General features: G+C 52.7%; 4 protein-coding genes across 4 annotated transcripts; 3 read left to right on the top strand and 1 right to left on the bottom strand.

Moving 5' to 3' along the window:
• Positions 1-4,612: 4,612 nt before the first annotated feature.
• PG986_006975 (phosphoribosylglycinamide formyltransferase) lies at positions 4,613-5,347 on the top strand (the record flags this gene model as incomplete). Its single annotated transcript, XM_066843197.1, has 2 exons — positions 4,613-5,012; positions 5,076-5,347. 2 exons carry the CDS (start codon positions 4,613-4,615, stop codon positions 5,345-5,347), a joined length of 672 nt encoding a protein of 223 aa, XP_066699309.1.
• Positions 5,348-7,130: 1,783 nt separating this feature from the next.
• Positions 7,131-8,859, top strand: PG986_006974 (uncharacterized protein; the record flags this gene model as incomplete). Its single annotated transcript, XM_066843196.1, has 2 exons — positions 7,131-7,648; positions 7,671-8,859. 2 exons carry the CDS (start codon positions 7,131-7,133, stop codon positions 8,857-8,859), a joined length of 1,707 nt encoding a protein of 568 aa, XP_066699308.1.
• An 860-nt stretch (positions 8,860-9,719) lies between these two features.
• PG986_006973 (Phosphatidylinositol 4-kinase STT4) lies at positions 9,720-15,788 on the bottom strand (the record flags this gene model as incomplete). Its single annotated transcript, XM_066843195.1, is given in 7 exon segments — positions 9,720-10,916; positions 10,968-11,255; positions 11,304-11,510; positions 11,566-13,893; positions 13,943-15,356; positions 15,371-15,552; positions 15,615-15,788. The coding sequence occupies 7 exon segments, from the start codon at positions 15,786-15,788 to the stop codon at positions 9,720-9,722; spliced, it is 5,790 nt and encodes a 1,929-aa protein (XP_066699307.1).
• Positions 15,789-16,526: 738 nt separating this feature from the next.
• PG986_006972 (Proteasome subunit beta type-6) lies at positions 16,527-17,406 on the top strand (the record flags this gene model as incomplete). Its single annotated transcript, XM_066843194.1, has 2 exons — positions 16,527-16,630; positions 16,719-17,406. The coding sequence occupies 2 exons, from the start codon at positions 16,527-16,529 to the stop codon at positions 17,404-17,406; spliced, it is 792 nt and encodes a 263-aa protein (XP_066699306.1).
• Positions 17,407-22,104: the final 4,698 nt, after the last annotated feature.

The following is a 22,104-nucleotide window of genomic DNA, read 5'->3' as shown; positions in this document are numbered from 1 at the left end:
ACATCTCGGGTCTCCAGTGAGCGCGGCCTGCCTGTCTGGGTGACCAAATTCAACGTGTTGAGAGGTAATGCAGTGTGGTTTGGCTGGAACTGCGGCAGTGCATGTGCAGCAGTTCCAGCACACACATGATAGCACGATGTTAATATCCGACCTCATCGCATCACGCACAGCGTAGATCCTGTCCTCCAGACTTCTCTCCCCTGGCCTCTCCCTCAGATGCTACTGCACCTAAGAGCCGTTCCAGGGGATTCAGAAGGGAGCCAGGAGAAATTTGGGTAACATTGGGTCAGACAGTGGCCCTAGGCACGGGTCACTTGGACCAAGTTTTTCCTCGTACTGAAGTGGTAAGCTGAACCTTGATTTCCGGCCACGCACCCCGAACGACCCATCGGTCTTTATGCGCTACGCTCTCCGCCATCCAAGCCTACGAGGCCTTGGCGGGCAAGCCCTCGTACTTGGGCCATCAATCCGATCATTACCTAGTCCGCAGCACGCATGCATGGTATCTACATAAGGTATGGAGGTTACAGCTTACCTTTGCCGTGCATCCTGTTCAACCAAATCAGCTCAATCGGTGTGAAATGGTGTTCCGAGCCAAGGACGACAAGACCTGGGCCCGAACAGATGCAGTTTTGCTGGCTCGCTTTCGCGGTGGTCATTTCCGATATTGGAGAGCTATCTCTTCAATTTCCCATCTATTGGCGGCAGGTTGGCGACCCGAGGATTCTTTGGCGCAACGACTATTGTGCAAATAGCCTAGGTAGAGTCGCCGACTGCAGTTGGGTGCTGTAGCCAATGGACGGTCAGGTCCTGTAGCACGCGGCCGGTGCCAGAACGGCTCGGCGATGGCGCCAGGAAGCCAGCCTGGGAGATATGCAAGCTTCGATCTTTGCTGAACCAACCACCAACCGCCGTCCAATCGGTTCAGAGCTGTTGTTTTGATCGCATTCGATATGCAGTTAGGGGGTGTACGTCACGAGCGATTTGTAATGTCTTTCTTATGAGCAAAGGACCAATGCAGTCAGCACCTATCATGTCCGCCCGGCCTATAGAAGCCCACCCAGGCGATGAATTAGGTTTGGGCATGGTTGCAACCGTCAGCGGATACTGTTGCGGTACCTGAGACTTGGGGTTGGTGTGCGAGCAGTTCCTCGACCCCGTGCTGTCGTCTCGACTTGGTCACATCAAATAGGAATATACTGTACTGGCGGTCCTGTAAAGAAACGTTCACGTTGCACTCGTATATCAATCAAGGTTCAGTAGAATGTCTCAAGGAGTCGTCTCAAGGAGTCGTCTTTAGGAGCCTTCCTTAGGAGCCTTCCTTAGGAGCCTTCCTTAGAAGCCTTCTTTGAAGTATTGAAGTATGAACTTACTGCATGCCATGTCCAACGGCCAACCCAGTAGATGACTCGCATGGCTGAGCTGGGTAGCTGCCAGGTAGGTTAACTTTGCGGTTCACTGGGCACTTTTGATTCCGTCTCGGGTAGCATATTAGATTCCGCTGCGGTCTCTCTTTGATGGAAAGTCGTACAGCAACGCTCCGCTGGGCTTTGCAGGGAACGCCAAGACGCACAAACGATGGTGCAACATATACATGATGTGCGTACCGGCACTGTCTCCAGCATCGTCGGTTTTTGCGAACATCACGATTTGTCTGGCCAATGAGTTGACCCATGGAGGCGGTATAGCTGCATACCTGAGTATACATAGCGTAAGGTTGTATTAGAGATGCGGGTGGATACGGATATATCCATGGCAATCCATAGTCTTGGATCAAAGGAGGCTCAAAAAGCCTGGCACATTCCGGAGTCCTGCCCGTGTCTTGGCGGGGACTCGAAGGATATTGCAACAGTAAAACCTGATCGATCTTTGAAGCGGGCACCACTCTTGTCCGCACACGCTCTTGGCTCTCTTATCAATACCAATGAAGCTTTTGGATAGCGGGAGAGTGGTACATCCGTATACTTGTTTCGCAGGGAAATCCCCCAATGGAGCGCACCTTGGAGGCTACCGAAAGTCCGAACCCAATGCAAAACTCTGTCAAGCCTTGATATGCACGTCGCTCGAATAAACCGTTGCTAGCTGGTAGTACGCTCAAGAACTAACCAGACGACTTCTTGTACTGCCTGCAGCCACCCGCATATCCTCATTAGCGACCTCGCCCAACCTTTTGTCAGTTGATTTCTGGCCTGACAGACCATGACTGCATGAAATGCATGGACTGCATGACAGACTCATTAAAGAAACCATCATCGACCTGTTGAAACACAAAATCCGTTGACCTCTCCCATCCGTTCCTCCTACTCTTCTCCCACGCCCATGACATGGGTCGCAGAGGCGCAGTAAACCGAGGTGAGTGAGTGGCTCCCCGAGCTGTAGGTGCGGATATAAGGGGCCCCTCTAAACCCATTCCCCGTTTTTACCGCTAGTAGGGAAATCCTGTCACGATTCCCTGCACTGTGCCTGGGAGGATCATTCTCGTATTCTCATAGGTTATCTCGCAAATCTACAAATCGGTCCAGGGGGAGAAAGCGAGCAAATCAATAAAAAAGGAAAGGCGGGCAGGCATGTACTGGCCATACAGCTAACAACTTGCATGGCAACGTAGTTTGCTTCTCTGACGAACATGCATGCATCATCTAAACACTTTACAACCTGAGACATATCATCTGTATGGCTTTCCTCTTATCTGCGGGCTGGTTCCATCAAGTTCTTGTCCAGGTGCGGTCGTCTCGTCTCCATATTCGTGAACGAATGCTACCACCGCTAACTCAGGGGCAGCGCTTCCGAACAAGGCAAGCTCCCGGAGAGTTACCCCATTGAGTCATGCCATCCCAGGGTCTGAGCGGCCGGGAGCCCGGAGACGAGATCTAAAATCCTACGGTTCCCCCGTCGCCCGTCGTGCCTGGCGGAAAAGCGTCGCATCCAACTTTAAACAAGATGCATTCGGCTGGATGACTACATGATGTTGTAATCCGTCATTGATATGCGTCCCCAAACTGGACAAGCCACTCAGGAACGAACGGAGTCGGGGCACGAGAACAAGCGAGCGAGCCGCAACCCTGGCCACTCGCCATGTAAGCGCACGCATTGCGCTCTCCCATCTCCCACCCAGGCGCGTAGGGCTACACCGCGCAGTTCCTTTAGGCACCACTCGGGCCAGTCGGAAATTATCACGCATCAAGCTATGATCCCTTTGCCTGCCTGCAGGAGCATGGCACTGAAGTGGCCGGTATGTCGTACACAAGTAAGTGTATACTGCACGGCATCCATACTACTATTGTTTAACCGCAGGCCACGCGATACAGCCCCGTCTCAAGATCGACGGTCCCTCCCACGTGCCCCTTGGACGGTAGCAGCTTCAAAGCAAAGACCATGATAAGGTTGAGTTCTTAGTACCGCAGCTATGCCCGCGAGCTTGGCCCAACCTACGACCTTCTCCCCTGCCACGTCTTATATCATGACCTTCTCGCCCTAGGCCTTGTTACTGCACACATGCCGCTAGGGCTCCGGGGCCCCAGTGGTGACATGCGGACACGAGCATCGCCATGCCGATCCTACGAACGCATTACACAATTACGCCTCGGAACTCGCTATTGCTGATCTCATGACATCAGTTGGGAAGCTGCAAACGTACGCCTCGCGTCCGCTATATACAGTCAGCACATGCGGCTGTCTCATAGGCAGCCGACGCGTCAAATTGTGGAACAGGACAAGACTATAGTAGGCTCGCACAAGGATGGTGATGGCTAGCTCTGTTTGGTCCACCAGATCGACAAGAACCTTATCAGCTCGTATCAAGTTCGTTGCTTGTTTGGCTGGACTGCCGCCTTGTCTCGTTCTGCAGTAATTGACGAGTCAGTCTTGAGTTTTGAATGGAAGATGGCTGGTGTCATCATACTCAAACTCCATCCGCGTGCGGAACGGGGAAAAAATAAGACCCGGCGTGCCACATTGGCATTGGGTGGCCAGCCACCTGGGCAGCGTAAAACATTGAAGGAAGGAAACAAGGAAGGTTCAGTCAGGTATGTGGTGATACCCAATCGTGCTGATTGGCAACGATGGATGACAGTTTTGGTGGTTCACTTTGGATCAGGTGTTCGGGGGTTTTTGGCAGGTGGGTGACAAAAATCAGCTTACCGTAAATGCGGCGCCAAAACAGAGGAACCCCTTAGAACCTGCCTTTATTTTAACGAACTATTTAGCAGGACGAAGGCACCGGGAAAAAATATATAGAAAATAGACGTATTAGTCTCCTCTAGAAGGACTACTTACCAATATTTTTGTTTTGTTTTTTCCGGTCTCGAAATGGTCATACTATGCTGCGTCGAAGTTTGTGCTTTGGTTTTGCGGTAGGCTGATTTTTTGTCACCCACCTGCTTGGTTCAGCTGCCCTGTAGCCAGCCAATCGTCGTCGCTGTTGCGCAATCGGGACTTTTCCTTCAGAAGTGGACGTCAATCCAATTCTAACCTACTGCTAGGTTACCCCGCGAATTCTTCTTATCCTTATCGGCAAAAAACGTGAAAGCGTATTGATTCCATCACCCACCCAACAAACACACATTTCTTGCAGTTGAGGAAGACGAGAGTGTCTACTATTCCTTTCATCGCCATGGCCGCACCTGCGCGTATCTCGGTCCTGTGCTCAGGCAATGGGTCCAACCTACAGGCTCTGATCGATGCGTGCGAGAGTGGGCGCATACCGGGAAACATCGTGAGAGTCACTGTGAACAGAAAGACTGCCTATGCTACCACGAGGGCAGAGAAGGCGGGCATCCCGACAGACTACTTCAACCTCGTCAAGGATGGTTTCCAGGTCTCTGGCGAGAAGGACCCTCTCAAGATCAAGGAGGCAAGATCCAAATACGACAGCGCTCTTGCCCAACGGATCATGAAGGACGACCCCGAGCTGGTAGTACTGGCCGGGTGGATGCACATCTTCTCTGAGGCTTTCCTGCGACCCTTGAAGGCTGTCGGAGTCTCCGTGATCAACCTCCACCCCGCGCTACCAGGTGAGTCTTCATCTGTCACCTGCAAGCTTGGTTCTGCTATCTCCGGCTGATTCTGTTCGCTAGGTAAATACGACGGTGCTGGGGCGATCGAGCGTGCGTTCGAGGACTTCAAGGCCGCCAAGCTCGAGAACAACACGACCGGGCTGATGATCCATGAGGTGATCGAGCAGGTTGACCGAGGCGATACAATCTTGCAGCAAACTATCAAGATCGAGGAAGGGGACACTTTAGAGGATCTGACTAACCGAATCCACGGCCTTGAGCACGAACTGATTGTCAAAGCGACAGCGCTGAAGTCTCAAGAAATCATGGATAAAAGACCAGCGCACCCATGAGCACAGCACATCGCAGCCCATGTGGCCAGGATAGAGACAGGGACGGAATTGTGATTGAGAAGATACCCCGAACTTGTGGGAGTGGCACCAACTGCGAGAGGGCACACCAGATCCATAATCCAGCTCTCCGACATCGATCACATATCCCCTTTCTGGCGAAAGCGCCAGATTACTCCGTACTGTACGGGTCAAGGATAATGTAGTCCCATTGGAATGGCATTTTCGAACGTTTATTCCACTGGATATGTGGTCTGATTGGATGAACCCGGGTTTTTTTTGACCAGCCACGGGGAAATATTGTACGAGAAGCAGCACTTTCGCCATCGAGGAGATACCCGAGCAGAAAATCTCGCAGCATCGAGATAGTGACTCCATGCAGCTGCAGCTCTCCTCACGTTTGCCCCTCACCGGCGGAGGAGGGGAAAGGGTCCAAGAGCATTCAAAGCGTGCAAGTGCGGCTCTGGTTATATAACCACTCGCGTGACATGGGTTTCGACGAGGTGCTCGGCTGCTGCAGTAACCCTTGCCGGTCTCGGCACGCACTCGGTCTTTGGCGACGATGAATTTGACCGGCAAGTCTAATAATATGCCTCACCTGCACGATTTGAAGCCGGGCAAGGCCAGTCGAGCCGCTTGCCATTTTGATCAGCCCTTAGCCCACTGTTGAAACGATTGAACGGCAACATGTGTGCGACCTTGGCCCACTGGCGGCCGTGAATCGCGGCGGTTACTATCGCAGATCCCCGTTTCGGTTTCGGACAGTCCTCTGGTCCTACAGTCGCCCCCGCTTAAAGGCCCAGGCTTGCCCAGGATGCTACTTAAGCACGAGCAGTCCGGATGTTTCTCTGCCCGCTTAAACCTGCATAGTCTCGTGCAGGAATTGATATAACCAACATGACCTATCGAGCAGACTGAATCGCGTTTGCTTGGAGCCTGCCTATTGCAGAAAGCCATGCTCATCGTCCTACCTCCAGCATACCCTCACACCCACACGTGCAGCGGAGCGGGTAGGCCTCTGGACACGCAGGACTTGACTGGGCAGCCGGTCGATTTTAAGCTCGCCTTGGCTGGGCCGCCCACGCCGGAATCCCCCACCCAGAGACAGGGGTCCATCTGTTCAGGCTAGCAGGTTCCGGGCTAGGGATGGGATCTAGCCCAAGGCCGTAGCGATCATCCCAATCCTGCGACCTTCAGCCACTCAGAATGGAGACCTGCTGGAACACTCTCAGGCTCTGCTTGAATTGATCGTCATGGAGATTGAAACAATCCAGGGTCTTGTAGAGTCCTGGGCATGCCAAAAAACGGCGCCAAGTCGAGCACCACGACATTGCAGTTGCATTTGCTGTGCAGATGAGCTCCCTCCCGCGCAACTATAGCCGATGCGCTTTCCGGAAGGGAACATGGTAATAAGAAGAGAGGAGGCGTGCTCTCGCGTTCCTCGAAATAAAATGCAACTGCCGAATGCTATCTCCCGAGGGAATTCCGATCTAATCCGTCTTTAAATTCTTGGAAATTCACTCGAAAACTCAAATTTGTTCCGTTCCTATTTTCTACGAGTCCGATCTTTGTTCTGGTTTTATTCCTACAAACCTGGAACGGATTTGTATAGGCCCGGCAGCCCAATCAATTCGAGTGCGGAGGATCGGAGGTGTCTGCGACCAACTCCAGACCAATCACTTTCAGCCTCCCGCCTCGCGTCATCGACGGCGCGACACAACAAAAGTCGGCATCGTAGCACTCGTACAAGTCCTTGGTCACTCCGCCTCGCCTGGCGATCGAGAAGATGTCGTCTTACGAGAACACGCCATTGCTGTCCAGCCCTCCCAAGGACCGCGCCGCCGCTCCCTTCCGCAAGGGCAACTTTTTGCTCGGCGACGAAACCCCGACGCCTCTCTCCCCCCACGGGCAAGGCACACTTGCGCACCTCATTCGCAACAATCGCTCGCAGAACTCGCTCCATTATGGATCAACATGGCGCGCCAATGGCGTGTCGCACGACCAACCTGCCGACCTCGAAACTGGCATCGACCCCGACTCCGGCGAGCCGGCGCGGCGGTCCTTCTCCGAGGAGCGTCGCTTATCCCACATCCTCAACAGCGACCAAGTGCGCAGCATGCGCCTGATCGGAAGCTCGAACCCACGATACAACTGGCGGCGGTACTGGAAGACGGAGGAGCAGCTGGAAGAGATGAAGAGCAAACCCATTCGAGAGTACTACGAGCGGACCAACTACCTCATCCAACAGTACATGTACATCGACAGGCTCTTGGACAGCAGCCTTCCCCACGACCTCCTCAACGAGTATAACACTCTCCCCTCCCAGTCACTTCCAAGGACTCGCGGTGCCAGACACCATCAGCGAAGAGCCAAACAGCTCCGACGGCAGCCACATGTCTCCTAGTACAAATGGCCATACAGCGCCATCGGTTATGGGCAGCAGTGACTCAACTGCACTCATCAAAAAGGTCAAACGGACCCCACGGGATATCTACCGTCAGGGCCGCGCCGGAGATCCGACACAGGCCGTGGAGGACGAGGACGGAGATGTCTGGGATGAAGCCCTCCATGGTCCCAAACCGGAGATCCCCTGGCTCGAGGATGATGACGATGTCGACAGTGGAGACTGGATCGTCTCGCTCGCCATCTATGTGAACTTCGCCGCCAACGCCATCTTACTGGCCGGAAAGGTTGCCGTGGTCCTGTCGGTGCCCTCCATGTCTGTCCTGGCAAGTTTGGTGGATGCAGTTTTGGATTTCCTGTCAACCGTGATCGTCTGGACGACGACGTGGCTCATCAGCCGCCAGGACCAGTACAAATACCCCGTAGGCCGGCGGAGACTGGAGCCCTTGGGCGTGCTGGTCTTCTCCGTCATCATGATCACCGCCTTCACCCAGGTGGCCGTCGAGTCGAGCAACCGACTCTTGGGCACTAACCACGAGGTCATCGAGCTCACCATCCCCTCACTCATCATTATGTCTCTCACCGTCGTCATCAAGGGCCTGTGCTGGATCTGGTGCCGCCTGGTCAAGAACTCGAGCGTGCAGGCGCTGGCGGCCGATGCCATGACTGACGTCATCTTCAACATGGGCTCGATCCTGTTCCCCATCGCCGGCTTCTTCCTCCACATCTGGTGGCTCGACGCCCTCGGCGGTCTGGTGCTCTCGCTCGTCGTCATCTTCAACTGGTCCCAGACCTCGCTCGAGCACATCAAGAACCTGTCGGGCTTCAGCGCCACCGCCGACCAGCGCAACGTGCTCCTGTACCTGACCATGCGTTTCGCCAAGACCATCCGCCAGATCCAGGGCCTCCAGGCCTACCACGCCGGCGACAAGCTCAACGTCGAGGTCGATATCGTGCTGGACCACAACACCCCGCTCAAAGACAGCCACGATCTCAGCGAGTCCCTCAGCTACGTCCTGGAGAGTGTCCCCGTCGTCGACCGTGCCTTTGTTCACACCGACTACGCCAGCTGGAACTTGCCCACCCACATGGCTCAGCAGTCAACCGACTAACCGTTACTTTTGGGTCATGAACAAGATTCAGATATACAATTTGGATCCAAAAAGAAAGCAAATGATTTCATTTTCAATAGGTAGATGGAAATCCATTCTGAGGGAAACTGTGAATCAGGGCGTCGAGATTCAGATGACAAATTCAGCTGGACCACTAGTCAGGGGGGGCATTGAAAACATTTCGGCGAAAAAAGGCCTAACCTGAGTGCGCGGCCTTTGAGGCTTGACTGACCAGATTGCATTTTTATATTGTATTTCATCTGTTGCATTTGTGTGCGAGTGTGTATTGCATTTACCCGAGCGAATTTCTTTTCATTGTTTCAGATCAAAGGGAAAGGGGGTCGAGGCGGCGAGGGCTAGAAAACAGGTTCAGGTAGTCAATTGGATGGCGGTGTATCTGGCGAAAATGAATATTTCCCAAACCAACATGGCTGTTTATCTCAACTCGACATGACCAATCAATTCCCTTGATGGTGAAAATGAAAATGATGCCTTTGCTATGACAGTTTTCGCAAACGATCGACAGTTGTCCAATCAGGTATTATGATAGGCAATGGGATGAACATGATGCATTGGTACTGAATAATCCCTGACCTGTAGTTTAACATGATACGGTGGGAGCAGCGCTTCTGCCATCAAGGCGTAGGAGATCAAAGTACGAATGGTCTCACGTATTGGCCCTGGTAGTTAGGTTAAATTAGTTTGAATTGGTTCCCTGTTATGTATAATGAAGTATTACGACCAAGTAGGAAGTCAATCTCGACTATATCAAACTATTCGACTCGGACACAACTCTATCGTCCCCCGTAGCTAAATGACAAGAACAACAAAAATAACCATCTCCTACTATCGTTGTTCCTCTAGTAAGGAATACCATTGGTCATGAGCTGGAACTGGTCATAGACGCCCGTGGACCAGCTGCCGGCGCTGCGGCGGACGAGGTCGCGGACAAAGTCGGCGGCCTCGCGCTCGTTCTTGTCGAGGACGAAGCGCTGCTTGAAGTGGAGGACACTTTCGGGCTTGAAGCAGGGGAGGCCCGAGTCCATCATGAGCAGGACGATCTGGCTGAGCTTCTCGGCGAAGGGGCGCGCGGCCAGGAAGGCTTTGACGCAGAGCTCCTCGAACCACTTGAAGGACTGGTGGTCCATGGAGCCACCCATGACGGCCAGCATCTCACTCGTGAGCTTGAATGGGGCGCGCTCGAATTTGACACCACCCGGGGCGATATCGAAGCAGAAGCCGAAGTCGATGTGCAAGATGTGACCCTCGCCGTCGATCATGATGTTGCCGTTGTGGCGATCCTTGAACTGCAACAGGAACGAGATGATGGAGTACGCAGCCATACTCTTGACGAAGTTGTTCCGCGCTTTCTGGAAGCGCAGACTGTCCTCGTTGCCGTACTTGCTAACGAAGTAGTCGTAAAGTCCATTGACGGCCTCACGACCCAGCATGTCACGGGAGACGGAATTGGGCAGCACGTCGATGACACCGCATCCCGGAGCGGTAGCCGTAACACGGTAGGGGAATACGTAGACATCTAAGCCAACATTGTGGAAGATACCCCTGAATGCAGCGATCATCTGAAGTGCCAGGACATCTTGACGACAGTCGTCACCGACCTTGAAGATGGCAGATTGCCAGGTCTCGATCGTGTTCTCGTTCGACATAAGACCAGTGTTACTCACACCTTGAATGACTTCTTCCGTGTCTTCAACATCGTCCGTCTTGGGCTTCTTGATGCGGAATGTTGCCATGAATGGTGCCTTGGCGTGAGACTGCAGAGGCTTTCCAGACTTGCGGTCGATACCAATGACGACGCCATCAGGGTTACTAGGCAGGTATACACCAACCTCGACCTTGATTTGGCGTAATTCTTCTTCGATCTTCTGTTTCTTCACGTCCTTCATCGCTTTAATCAACGGCTTCAGCTTGCCAGAGATGCCGGTAACTTCCGCAAAGAACCCGAATTCTTTCTCGTAGAATGCCTTGTCTTCAGGCGAGAAACTGTTGATCATGCTGTCCATGACCTTGTCAAGGGCTGGTTTGATCTCGTCAGGCTGGAAGATGGGTTAGCACGGTGCTCAAAATCCGACAGCTGGCATACTTACTACAGTGCCATCATCATCCTTGTATGAGTTGGCTTTCATATTCCAGATGATTTGATGAGCAAACAACTGGGAAAACTGTGCAGTCTCAATGATGTAACGCTCCACGTAGCCGAGGGCATCATATCGAAGAGCCTGCACAATCTGCGGCACATAGAAGAAAGTCACATCTACGGGATGGTCCTCCAATGCCCGCATGGCATATTGAATCAGGAATGGGTGGTTTCGATAAGCCGGGAGGAAATATGTAACAGACGTTACTGGGTTGACTGGTGCCCAGTACATGAGGTACTAAAAGTCGTTAGCATCATTCCAAACCATAGTCTTCGTTGTACTTACCTTGAGCTGGGATCGTATATCGTTGGGCAGGTCTCCTCCCAGAAGGACTGGGAGCGCTTCGGGCTCATGAATGGCCTTTTCTGGGAAGTTCAGAAGAAGCGAGCGAACCTCGTTGCGTACGCTTGCAAACGAATATCGGCTAACCAACTCTATGGCAAGCGAGGGGTTCTCCGCCCACGCTGTGCGGACCAATGGCAGGAGTGCCGACTACAGGTTGTGTGGTTAGTTGACAGTGTTTAGAGATACAAAAGAAGTGACTTACCTCGGCCGCCCTCTGGCCATTACTTGTCATGAGATCAGTCTTGGGCACGCGTGCATCGCTCACAGGGTGTACCCAGACATTCAATCGTGCTTGTTCACTTTCGAGCAAGAGATGGAATAGTTGCTCCTTCGGTGCCAGCCCTTGATATGAGCCCACAGAGTGAGCTGCGATGTATCCCACGCCCTTCATGGCAGCCATCACATCAGAGATGAGCCGCATTTCCGTCTTTAGCTGCAAGATGTTGCTGCCAAATGACCACTTGGGTGAGTGACTGAACCAGTTGAGGCCAGCAGACAAGATTTTGTCCTTGAGTCGCCATTGAGTCAGGTTCGAAATACCCGTGCAAGCTTTCAAAACCCGGAAACTGAACAGAACAATATTCAAGTTGAGTTCTCTTGCCATTGGATGGGACACAGACAACTTCATCGCATCCAAGGTGAGATCAAGCATGCGCAAGAAGATTCTCTGTGTATCAGGGCTACCCAATCGCGTAGCGTTGAAGTGGCTGTTGAAGAACTGCACCAGACGCGCGTGGGGTGCAAGAAGATTGTGAACCATGTGGCGGCGTTTCGTGAGAGCTTCGTTGTCGCTAGGAGCAAACTCTTCCCTCAAGAAGAACGGATCCGGGTGCATGAGTGCAGGGTTGAAAAGACCAACCCGGTTGTTAATGGTGAACTCCCACTGCTGGACAATCTCCGCGAGCAAACGGGATTCCATTCTAGGGTTCTCATTCATCACACCCAGCCAAAGTGAGACACCTAGTTTGAGGGACTCCTTGCTGAAGATGGTGAACGGGAGACTGACGAGGTAGTGGGCTACAGCGCTCTCATCCTTCTCCGTGCGGCAGAGCAGTGCGGCGGCACGTCGCAATATGTCGCGGATCTCGTTTACAGGAGTGTTTTTCCTCGTTGCCAAGCGGGATTCAAGATGTGCCAACGCATTGATGGCGCTGGCGGTCTCATGAGGTGGCGCTTTGATGAATGAGGCTCTCCGGCCAAGAGGCATGACATTCAGGAGATCCATACCGCGATCCGGTAAGGCTTCACCATATCTGTACTCCTGTCGGGTTGTGTATTGGGCAATAAAGTCAGAAGTTGTGTTGATCGTGGTGTCGCCAACGGGGTTGAGAGACGTCAATCTCTGGTCTGTTGAAGGAATCGACGACCCAATTTCCATGGCAAAGGACCGCCCAAGTGACATGTGACCGTAAGCAAGCTCATCGTTGAATTCTGACAAATACGTCTGCAAAAGACCCTTAACATCTGCAGGTGCAAGGTTGATCGCGCTGGGTACCCAGGCCTTTGCCTTGGTATACAGTCTGTTCAAGGTGTACTTGCGGAACGTATAGTCGTCCGACAGTTCCACAGTGACGTTGCCAAGCTTGGACGAGAATATGGATCGCGGATCGTAAGATTCAGTTTCAGCTTCCAGACAGCTAGTCCACATCAGAGACAGCAGTTCCAAAAGCGCGAAAAGCGAGGAGCGCTGGCAAAGAGCTGATGGGACTTCGCGGATGATCTTGTCGGCACAAGCAAATGCTGCCTGTTGGACACGCTGAATGCGATGGCAGCATCCACAAAACACAGTGGCCAGCTGCGAGGCCGCATATTGTGCAGAAAAGGTTGCCAACTTGCCCTCGATAGTCTTGCTAAGATATCTCTCCATGACGGCAGTTGTGATACCTTCCATGACGCTGCTGACCTCTGTCCTATGCATACTTGGCTCGAGGAAGTAAGAGAGTGCTTTGGTACAGTCTCCAGACTCGGCACGCAGACTCTCTACAAGATAAGCAGCTTGGAGGAAGATGACTTTCCTATAGCTCAACCCCTTAATCTCGGCTGCTTTAGTAGGAATCAGCTCTGTCAGAGCCTTCTTCTGCCTCGTCTCCCTTTCGGACGTGTTTGCTCTCCGCAGGACAGTGTTGAGCTCGATGTCACTCTCATTCTGCTCGCCTCGTTGCTCTGCCACCAACGGGGGCGAGTGGATTGCCAAGAGGCGCAGCTCATTGATGTACTTCTTACCCCGGTCGGAGGCTGGGTTGAAGCCATGAACGACAATGTTGAACCACGCATCACGAATCATGGAGTGGCTTTCGTCGTCAGTCTTCTGGGCGGCTGCAAAGTCGTTTGTTGACAAGAGAATGGAAAGCGGTTGAAGTAGCTGAGCTATTTCACGGGCCGAGAATTCGATATCGGATTCCTTGGTGCGGCTGGAGTGCTGCACATCACCCTTGGAAACCAGCTCTTCCAGCATGGAAGTCAAATAGATATCAAATAGAGGTGAGCTTAATTTGACATTGGCAGAGATGTAATTGCGTGCTTTCACAACCTGTGATGCGTTAGTAAAATAGTCGCAAACAATATTGGCAGTGGCTTACCGCAACGAGAATTGCTTCCTTGTCATCTTCAAGAGCAGACCGACAAATTTTGGAGAACAGTCTAATAAGGGAACGGAACTCTAGCTGGCCACCGCTGAGTGACAACATGGCGGCTCCCATGATTATCTGCGAGTCCACCGACTGGTTCAGCTTGGTCAGTTTCTGCAGGAGCATCGCCTGGGCGAGAGCGGTGATCTTTTCATCATTGCACTTGCTCGCTATCCCACAGATGGTTTGAACGATGTTCGCATACACGGCGGAGGTGTCTTCTCCCTCCTGCAGCGCGAGCGAGATCGAACTCCCTGTCGAGTGCTTGCCTGCTTGGTAAATGCCGTTTGGAACTGCGGAGTCGGCAGTCAACTCGTTACCGAAGCCACTGGTAGTGCCTTGCTCGGCAGTAGGGCTCAGGACGTTCCCAAGGGTATAGAGGGTCGTAATCACGGCATCGTGAGAAAGCATCTGTAGGACAAAAGCAAGACATGTGGACGCCGTGGCTACGATATCGCCTCGAGGTACCGTCTGAACAATGAAACGGGGCAATAGCCTGCTGACTTTCGAGGCATAGCCCGAGTCCAGTCGGCATATAACAGCCATACATCTAAGAACCGCGGACGCCAAGGTCTCATCGAGCATCTGGATCGGGTCGAGGAGAGACTCCTCTAGCCAGCCCATCAGGATTTCTGGATCTGCTGCATCTTCATTAAGCATGCTGCAGTTCAGGAAACTGATCATAGCCGAGGCTTTGACAGCGTAGGCAAGCTTCTGCTGAGACATGGATCCCATGGAAACGAAATCGGCACCTTGCTCAAGTCTGTCCATCTCCTCGCTGGCAATGGTCGCATACGTTTCAAGAGAGCGGAAATCCGCATCTGGGCTCGTGGTCCCCGATTTAAGCATATCTTTGGACATGAACAGGTCAAGTATGTGAGCACCTCTCAACACCTTCGCATCGGCGCTAAGCAAAGACGTGGCAGAGACAAGGAGCCACATGAAGCTACGCTGCAGCAGGTCGGCGCTCAACGGCCGGCCCTTCGCCGCGTAGTGCTTCAAGTACCTCTTCCATTCCTTGGCATTACGGTCGGAAGCGTGGGCATTTCGAATGCTGGAGAAAGCCCCTTCAACGGCCGTCAGAAAGTTGGCGGATAACAGATCGCGCACTCGCTGGATCAAAGCCAGTCTCCCGCCACTCCTCCAGAAGTCGGTCTGGGCCGAAGCAGCGTCAAGGAAGCCCAAGAGTGCGATGGCAATGGTAGCCGTCCGAATGGCATCGTCAAGGTTTTGCTCGCCATCCTCGTCTGGCTCCGACGGGACGACACTGTTGACGGCCGATTTCATGGCGGCAAGGAAGGCCCAGACATTATGCGAGACGGTCTCGTGTAAATCGTCATATTTCCCCCGAGAGACAGAAGAGCAGCTGTCAAATGCGACGATAGTGCTTCGATCGGGGAGGGCTCGACTCGACGAAAGAAGGGCGAGGATTGGAAGGATTGCGAGTGTGACTCGAGCAAATACGGGATGAGCTGGTTCACAAGCTTCTGGGCGCTCTGGCTGGTATGGACTAAGGGGGCGGCTTTGCAGAGAGCGAGGAGCACTTCGAATTCACGAATGGTCTGGAGGCATAGTTAGTACAAGGCGGGCGTCACGAAACAACAAGGGCCAGGCAGGTAAGTACCATAGGAACGCGGGAAAGCGAGTGGGCGCCATTGACTACCTCCTTTCCACGAGCATGGCCATTCGTTGCTCTGCACAGGCGATCGAGGTCGGTCTTGTCAAAGGAAGTGGCGGGGCTGGTGGCAGAGAGAACGGCGATCTTCTGCAACGCCTGTTGGCGTATATCGCGAATCATCTTCGAAGGAGGGCAACAAATAGGGGTCCAGCTACGTTGCAAAGAACAACGGAAAAAGCAATTCGGACAAAAGAACAGTTGTAATTATTATTATGAGGAATTAGAGTAGAGCAGGCGGATTCGACGGTGCTGCAACTGTAGTATCGCGACAGGACTGCGCACCAGCACGGAAGGTTGAGCTGCTGTACTGGGTTCGAGAAATGGCAAACCAACGGCAACTATGAATTCGAGTGTGAAGCGATGATGCAGCAGGTGCAGCTGCGGCTGCCAAATAGGGATGGCATGTGCTTGGGGGGGGAGATTCCAGCTCCATCCAATTTGGGTGATCCCTGTCTCGAGGTACGAGTACGTTTGTAGGTGCTTAGTCATTCTGCCGCCCGTACGTACCAGGCAAGGACGCTAACCTTAACAGGTATGTACATGTAGGTAGCTGAAGCTCGGAGCTCTATTGATAAGACGTAGCTTGGGGGAGCTGGCCTGATAGAGGGACAAGGCTGCAACTAGCTTGACGCGGCAACCACTGACTGAGTGCACTGCACTGCACTGCACTGCAACGGGCAACTTCAGGCCATCAATCCAGCCGCATCATCACGACCACCATCACGAACCGCCAAAATCCCCCATTGTTGTACCTGTCAACACCCGACGTCGATTGCCACGCTTTACGGGCCTCCAGCCATCACACCCATCTTCCTTTCTTTATTCTAGCACGCCGCCCGAGAAATCACGTCATTCAAGATGGCCATGTTCAGCCAGAACCCGGTCCTCGATGGACCCAACTACTCGTTTGCTGAAGCGCCCCAGGCCCGCGCTGACGGCTTCCGCGAACACCGCTTCAACCCGTACGTCCAAACTGCTCCGCATTTCGCTGCGTTTGATTGAGGTGGAAAGCGACGGTCACCGGAGCTAACAATGATTCTTGTTCCACAGCTATACCGATAACGGTGGTACCACTGTCGCCGTGGCCGGTGACGGCTTCGCCATGATGGCCGGCGATACCCGATCGACGTCCGGCTACTCCATCAACACCCGCTTCGCCCCCAAGGTCTTCAAAATCGGCGGGTCCACGTCGTCGCAGGAGGACGCCAACATCCTGCTGTCCGTCGTCGGCTTCGCGGCCGACGGCGAGGCCCTCAAGGAGCGCCTCGACGCCATCTGCAAGATGTACCGCTACCGCCACGGCAAGCCCATGACGGTCAACGCCTGCGCCAAGCGCCTCTCCACTATCCTCTACCAGAAGCGCTTCTTCCCCTACTACGTCTACGCCATCCTCGGCGGCCTCGATGAGGAGAACAAGGGTGCCGTCTACAGCTACGACCCCGTCGGCAGTTACGAGCGGGAGCAGTGCCGCGCCGGCGGCGCCGCCGCCAGTCTGATCATGCCCTTCCTCGACAACCAGGTCAACTTCAAGAACCAGTACATCCCCGGCAGCGGTGTCGGTCATGCTCTCCAGGAGCGGGAGCGCGCCCCGTTGCCGAGAAGCGAGGTCGAGATATTAGTGAAGGATGCCTTCGACTCGGCAGTCGAGCGACATATCGAGGTCGGTGACGCGTTGCAGGTTATGGTCATCACAAAGGACGGCATCGAGGAGAAAATCCTGCCCCTAAAGCGGGATTAAACTGTGAAGTTGCGTGGAAGCTGTGCTTGTACATTACGGTAGAAGAGGCAATGATGGCATGATGATTCTCTGCAGAGACCTGACCAATGATTACGCATCTATGGCAATACATAGATCACTGGCCGCTATGGCTCGTCTCAAGCACCGATTTCCCTCTTAATTTCACACATTCGAAATTACTTACCTATTCTCGTGACCAGGGAAATCACAACCACTGGAGTGCTTGTATTGCTCGCAGGGTCAGATATGCAATCTTCTCAAGTGCTAGGCATAATTATATAGATTTAAGCAGGATGGAGGTGAGTGTCGCTCCCATCATAGGAATGATTCCCACACTCTCCCGCGTTCCTTGATGTTGAGACTGGCTGCTAAGTAATCGACATCCAATTCCAACTATCGGCTTTTCATAATTGACGCTCACTTCAGCTGACCCTGCAAATGTATTTCCACATTTGGCATCAGTCAGTCAAATCGAAGAGGTGGGCGTGTGTATCAGCCTGTCTTGACGCATCAAGTACCCGAAAGGCAATAAAAATCAAGGCAAGGATCGTCGCGAAGGAATCACGCATGCCTCTCGAGCAAGGTATATATACGAACCCTGGATGAGTAGTAGAAGGGTGCAGTGACTCGCTGGCTAACTATGTCGTTTTCCCTGACTCTTCAGATGGTACGTGAAAGATAAGAGCTACAGCCTCTTGCTTGATCAGTCCCTATCAGTCTCCGGGTAAATCAGGCCATATCGTCATCATCACGTGGTAACGAGAGGTAGAGACACTCTCCAATGCCATTAAGACACTGGAAAGGATGCACATCGGGTTCAGCGTATCTGATAGGAGCCGTTGCAGAGCCCGAGACTGCTCCTTCTTGGACGCATAACAAACTATACAAGTTACCCCTATTCGGCCTTCCATTCGTCGAATAGGGGTAGCTTGTATATTTCACGGTACGTCCAGCTGTTGCCTCATCTAATACGGAGCAATGTTGTAGTCACCACAACTACTGCTACGACACCATCATTACTCAACCTCCCTGTTTGGTATCCGTCTGGTAAGACTGGCACCGCATGTACTTGAATAAACATGTTGGCTTCTGTACTCAGTCATGCCGTCGTCTTTGAGGCAACTACACCAATACGCATACAATCCGCAGCAGTGTATGCTCGGGTTGACGGAGTGAGCCCACATTTGGCAGATGTCAGGAGCCTTCGAATGGAGTCAGAGGAACGCTGCAGCCCCCTGTTACGGGACTTATCTTCCCACGATAGCCCATAATATACGATCACAGGGTATATCATATTGAAACGCAGTAAACATACCAGAGTATTAGGTATTCCACGGCCGATAGGGGAGGGTCAATGCGATCCCGTAGCGCATCGGCAACTCCAAGCGATGGACCCTGGACCATGGCGAGTGGCCAGCCAGCTTCTCTTGTCGTGCCCTGGCTGCCGGTCGGTACGCAAACGGGTCTTTCCTGAGTCGAAACTCACTTTCTTCGCCTAATTCAGGATGCCACGTCAGACGATCATGCCACAATGGGGCCGATAATGGACAGGGCTAAGATAAAGTTTCTGCAAGACATGCACCACGTGCTAATTCTGCAGACGCAGATGTGAGGGCCGTTGGACCGGAATCTGGTAAGCAGGCAGTCGGCTCCCTTCCTGCGGGTGTTCACAGGACGGGCTTGGTACAGAGATATGGATGGTATCAGGCCAAGCTTTGATGGGATAACAACGATGAGTTTCCTCACTACAACCGTTCTTGGGCTCATAGTGGTCATTGCTGTATGCCTCTTTCTAAGTTTGCCCCTGATCACATTGATAGCCGTTCATTTACTGTGCCTGGTCTGGTACTCACATTTCACTTCGTCTCCGCCGCCCAATAGCTCGGACATATGAAGAGGGGAATGGTGGTAAGCGAAAAATCACATCACCATCGCAAGCCATTCAGCTCTGAAGTTACTCGAATGACACGGAAATAATCCCACGTTATCAAATTTCATGATACGAAGTACATTACTTTCCGGCCTGGGAATCTTCTTATCACGGGTGAGATCACAGCAGTGAAGTGGCCGCTCGGTCAAATCTACCTCTCCACGCAAAAGCGCCTTAGACAAGTGATAATAGCAAGATAATAAGCTGCTTACTGTTCGTGAGGCCCTACCAAAAAGCCACCCGCATTTGCCCGCACGTCAAGCATGCGAAGTAACTCTTGTTGAAGAGGAGCTAACTAGCAAGGCTGAACGATAGGGTTACACCATCCCTCTTACGCGGTATTCTTCGAGCGGATGCATGTACTGAATAAGTATTGGTTAGGCCAGTAATGTCACTCTTAGTGGCGTGTTGATGTCTCTTCGGCCAAGCCATGTAGCGGTGTACACCTCCCCAGTAGAACGATATGCAACATTTACAAATTCTTTCCAGCCCGCCGATTCCAGTAGAATCTCGATGGGTGTATACGTGCTTCTGTTAACCGGCGATGTCATTCCGCAAGCTACGTATCAATAAGATGAGAAAGGTCAATCCATCCTTGCCTGGCATAGCACCGTAGCCTTGGAAGTAATCTTGAAAGGGCCGACCTCGACCTCGATGCGGCCGTTTTGCGCAACCGAAGTGTGATGATTTGGAGTAGCAAATATTTGCTAGGTTTTACAAGCCGTGTAGATGTCTTTGCCCTCGGTAATCTGCACACACTCGGACACCAAGGGTTCGACCAAGGACGATGGGGTTAGAAAAGGCATTCTGGCCGTAAGCGGAAGATACATAGCAGCTTTGCCCCTCACCACCAGTGGCTAATTTCACATAGCAAGAGTGTCGTGCCCGGGAGGAAGCTTGCCCCACGAAGCTTGTGTCTCACTACTGTGAACGGTGGGAAGACAGGGCGATTTGGGAGCCTGGGCCACATGATAGCGGTGGACGGAAGACAGAGAACCCGGGGAATGTATTGCCGGGCTTCAAATTGACGCCGGAAGAACAGCCCGCCTGGCCCATTCTTTGCAGCACTACTACGACACTTGCCGTCTTAGCCTCATGCCGTCTAGTCGTCCCGCGAACGTTGCATGTCGCGGTCGCCCTATGTTGCAGTACCAGCTTTCATGCTAGCGATCATTAGCTGAGTGGGTGGTCTTCCAGGAACGCGTCTGGAAGCTTACGGACGATTCTGAGCCAGTAGATAGCTTGATTCGGAAGTATTTCAACCTTAGTGGCATGGGCAGGGTTGCCTGACCCTCCCTATCCATATGACCAGCCCTATTTGTTTATCGGGGCTGCTAGGAAGTCCTTTCGGAGCGCGAGGGCCGAGGCACGGCATCATACGTGCTGGGTGTCGGTGTATGCACATTGGTCTCGGTGCCGTGCCGTATTAGCGCGTGATGGGGAACTAAAGTGACGTAAAGCACGCTCCAAAATTGGGAAAGACTGCCAACTTGGCGTCTCTCAAAAGTTTGGGAGTATCTCGTTGGATGTTAGATGGGTAATCTGCTCGGTTGCCCGCGCTGGCGGTGTACTAGTTTCTGCTCCGGCTAGGAGGATCGTGATCTCTCAAGTAATATAGGCACGGTACGTAGCCACGCTTTGGTGATCCGCTTCGTCGGTAGTACATCCGGTTGTTATACTATGGGGTTATAAGGTAGTAGTGCGTACTATCTCGTAGCTGCTGTACTGATAATTGTAAGGGGCGTTGCTCAAACTGGTGATTGCGTGACCACTGCCCTTTCCGGTAGCTGATGGGTTCCTTTTAGGCGACGTTTGTAAGTCTGAACGAACAGGACAAGTAATTCGTTATAAGCCTTGCGACTTCACAGAAGGCCCGCCCCGAGTGGATTCTCTGGGTGGTATTCCTCCATGATCAACGGTCGATCTTGACGACGTATGGAGAGACTCGATGGATAGTGCCTACTGTAAGTGTTGCAATATCAGAGTAGCCTGTACAAGTCGGAGGGGTCGTAAAATGGCCCACGGTACGGACATGATGTCTATTTCTCAGGCACGTCAGTTGCGTGTAAGCTCATGGCGGCCCTCGCGGAGTGGTGATCAACGCCGGGCATGCCAGCAAGATAACGATTGTCCTTATGGTTGCATGGCCCGATGGAGATATTGCATTCCCAAAGATTGCTCATGAGAATTGTGGTCGGAAATTTTCATCGGGGCCAACCGAAATTGTGCTCTCTACAATCGGCTTTCCATGGTATGCGATTGGCTCCTCGGACCTCTGAGAATCTGCACAGCTATTGACTATTGAAATCGTGGCCTTGCGCAAGCGCCGAGCGACTTTCCATTCCTAGCGGTAGGGGCGGATCTTGATGGCAAGCTAAAGTAGGACTGACCCAGACTCCTGGATTCATTAGCAATTGGTGTGGACCACTAGAAAGCTTTGGCAAGAGCAGATAGTTACAGGAGTATCCCCTTGAACGCCGCAACGCTGCCCTTCACCAGACACTGCCGTACTGTACGGATCAGGGATCAATTTAGTATTATCGGTGGTTCGTTTTAAACGTCCGACGCTCTGGGTACAGCTTTTGATTGGATAGACTAGCCTTGCTCCGTTTCGCACGGCCACGTCAATCACTGAATGGAAGTATTGTACGGAGGGCAGCGTTGCGGCGTTTAACGGGATACAGTTCAAGGGCCACCAGCTCCCAACCTGCTGCACATATCTTGAGCTTCTGTCCGCGTTGAGCAGTTGCGCTTAGTGAGACACCCTA

The sequence above is a fragment of the Apiospora aurea genome, assembly GCF_038362705.1.
Source record: "Apiospora aurea strain CBS 24483 chromosome Unknown utg000005l_segment0_segment0, whole genome shotgun sequence".
Lineage (NCBI taxonomy): Eukaryota > Fungi > Ascomycota > Sordariomycetes > Amphisphaeriales > Apiosporaceae > Apiospora > Apiospora aurea.
This window is presented reverse-complemented; position numbering and strand designations above follow the sequence as displayed.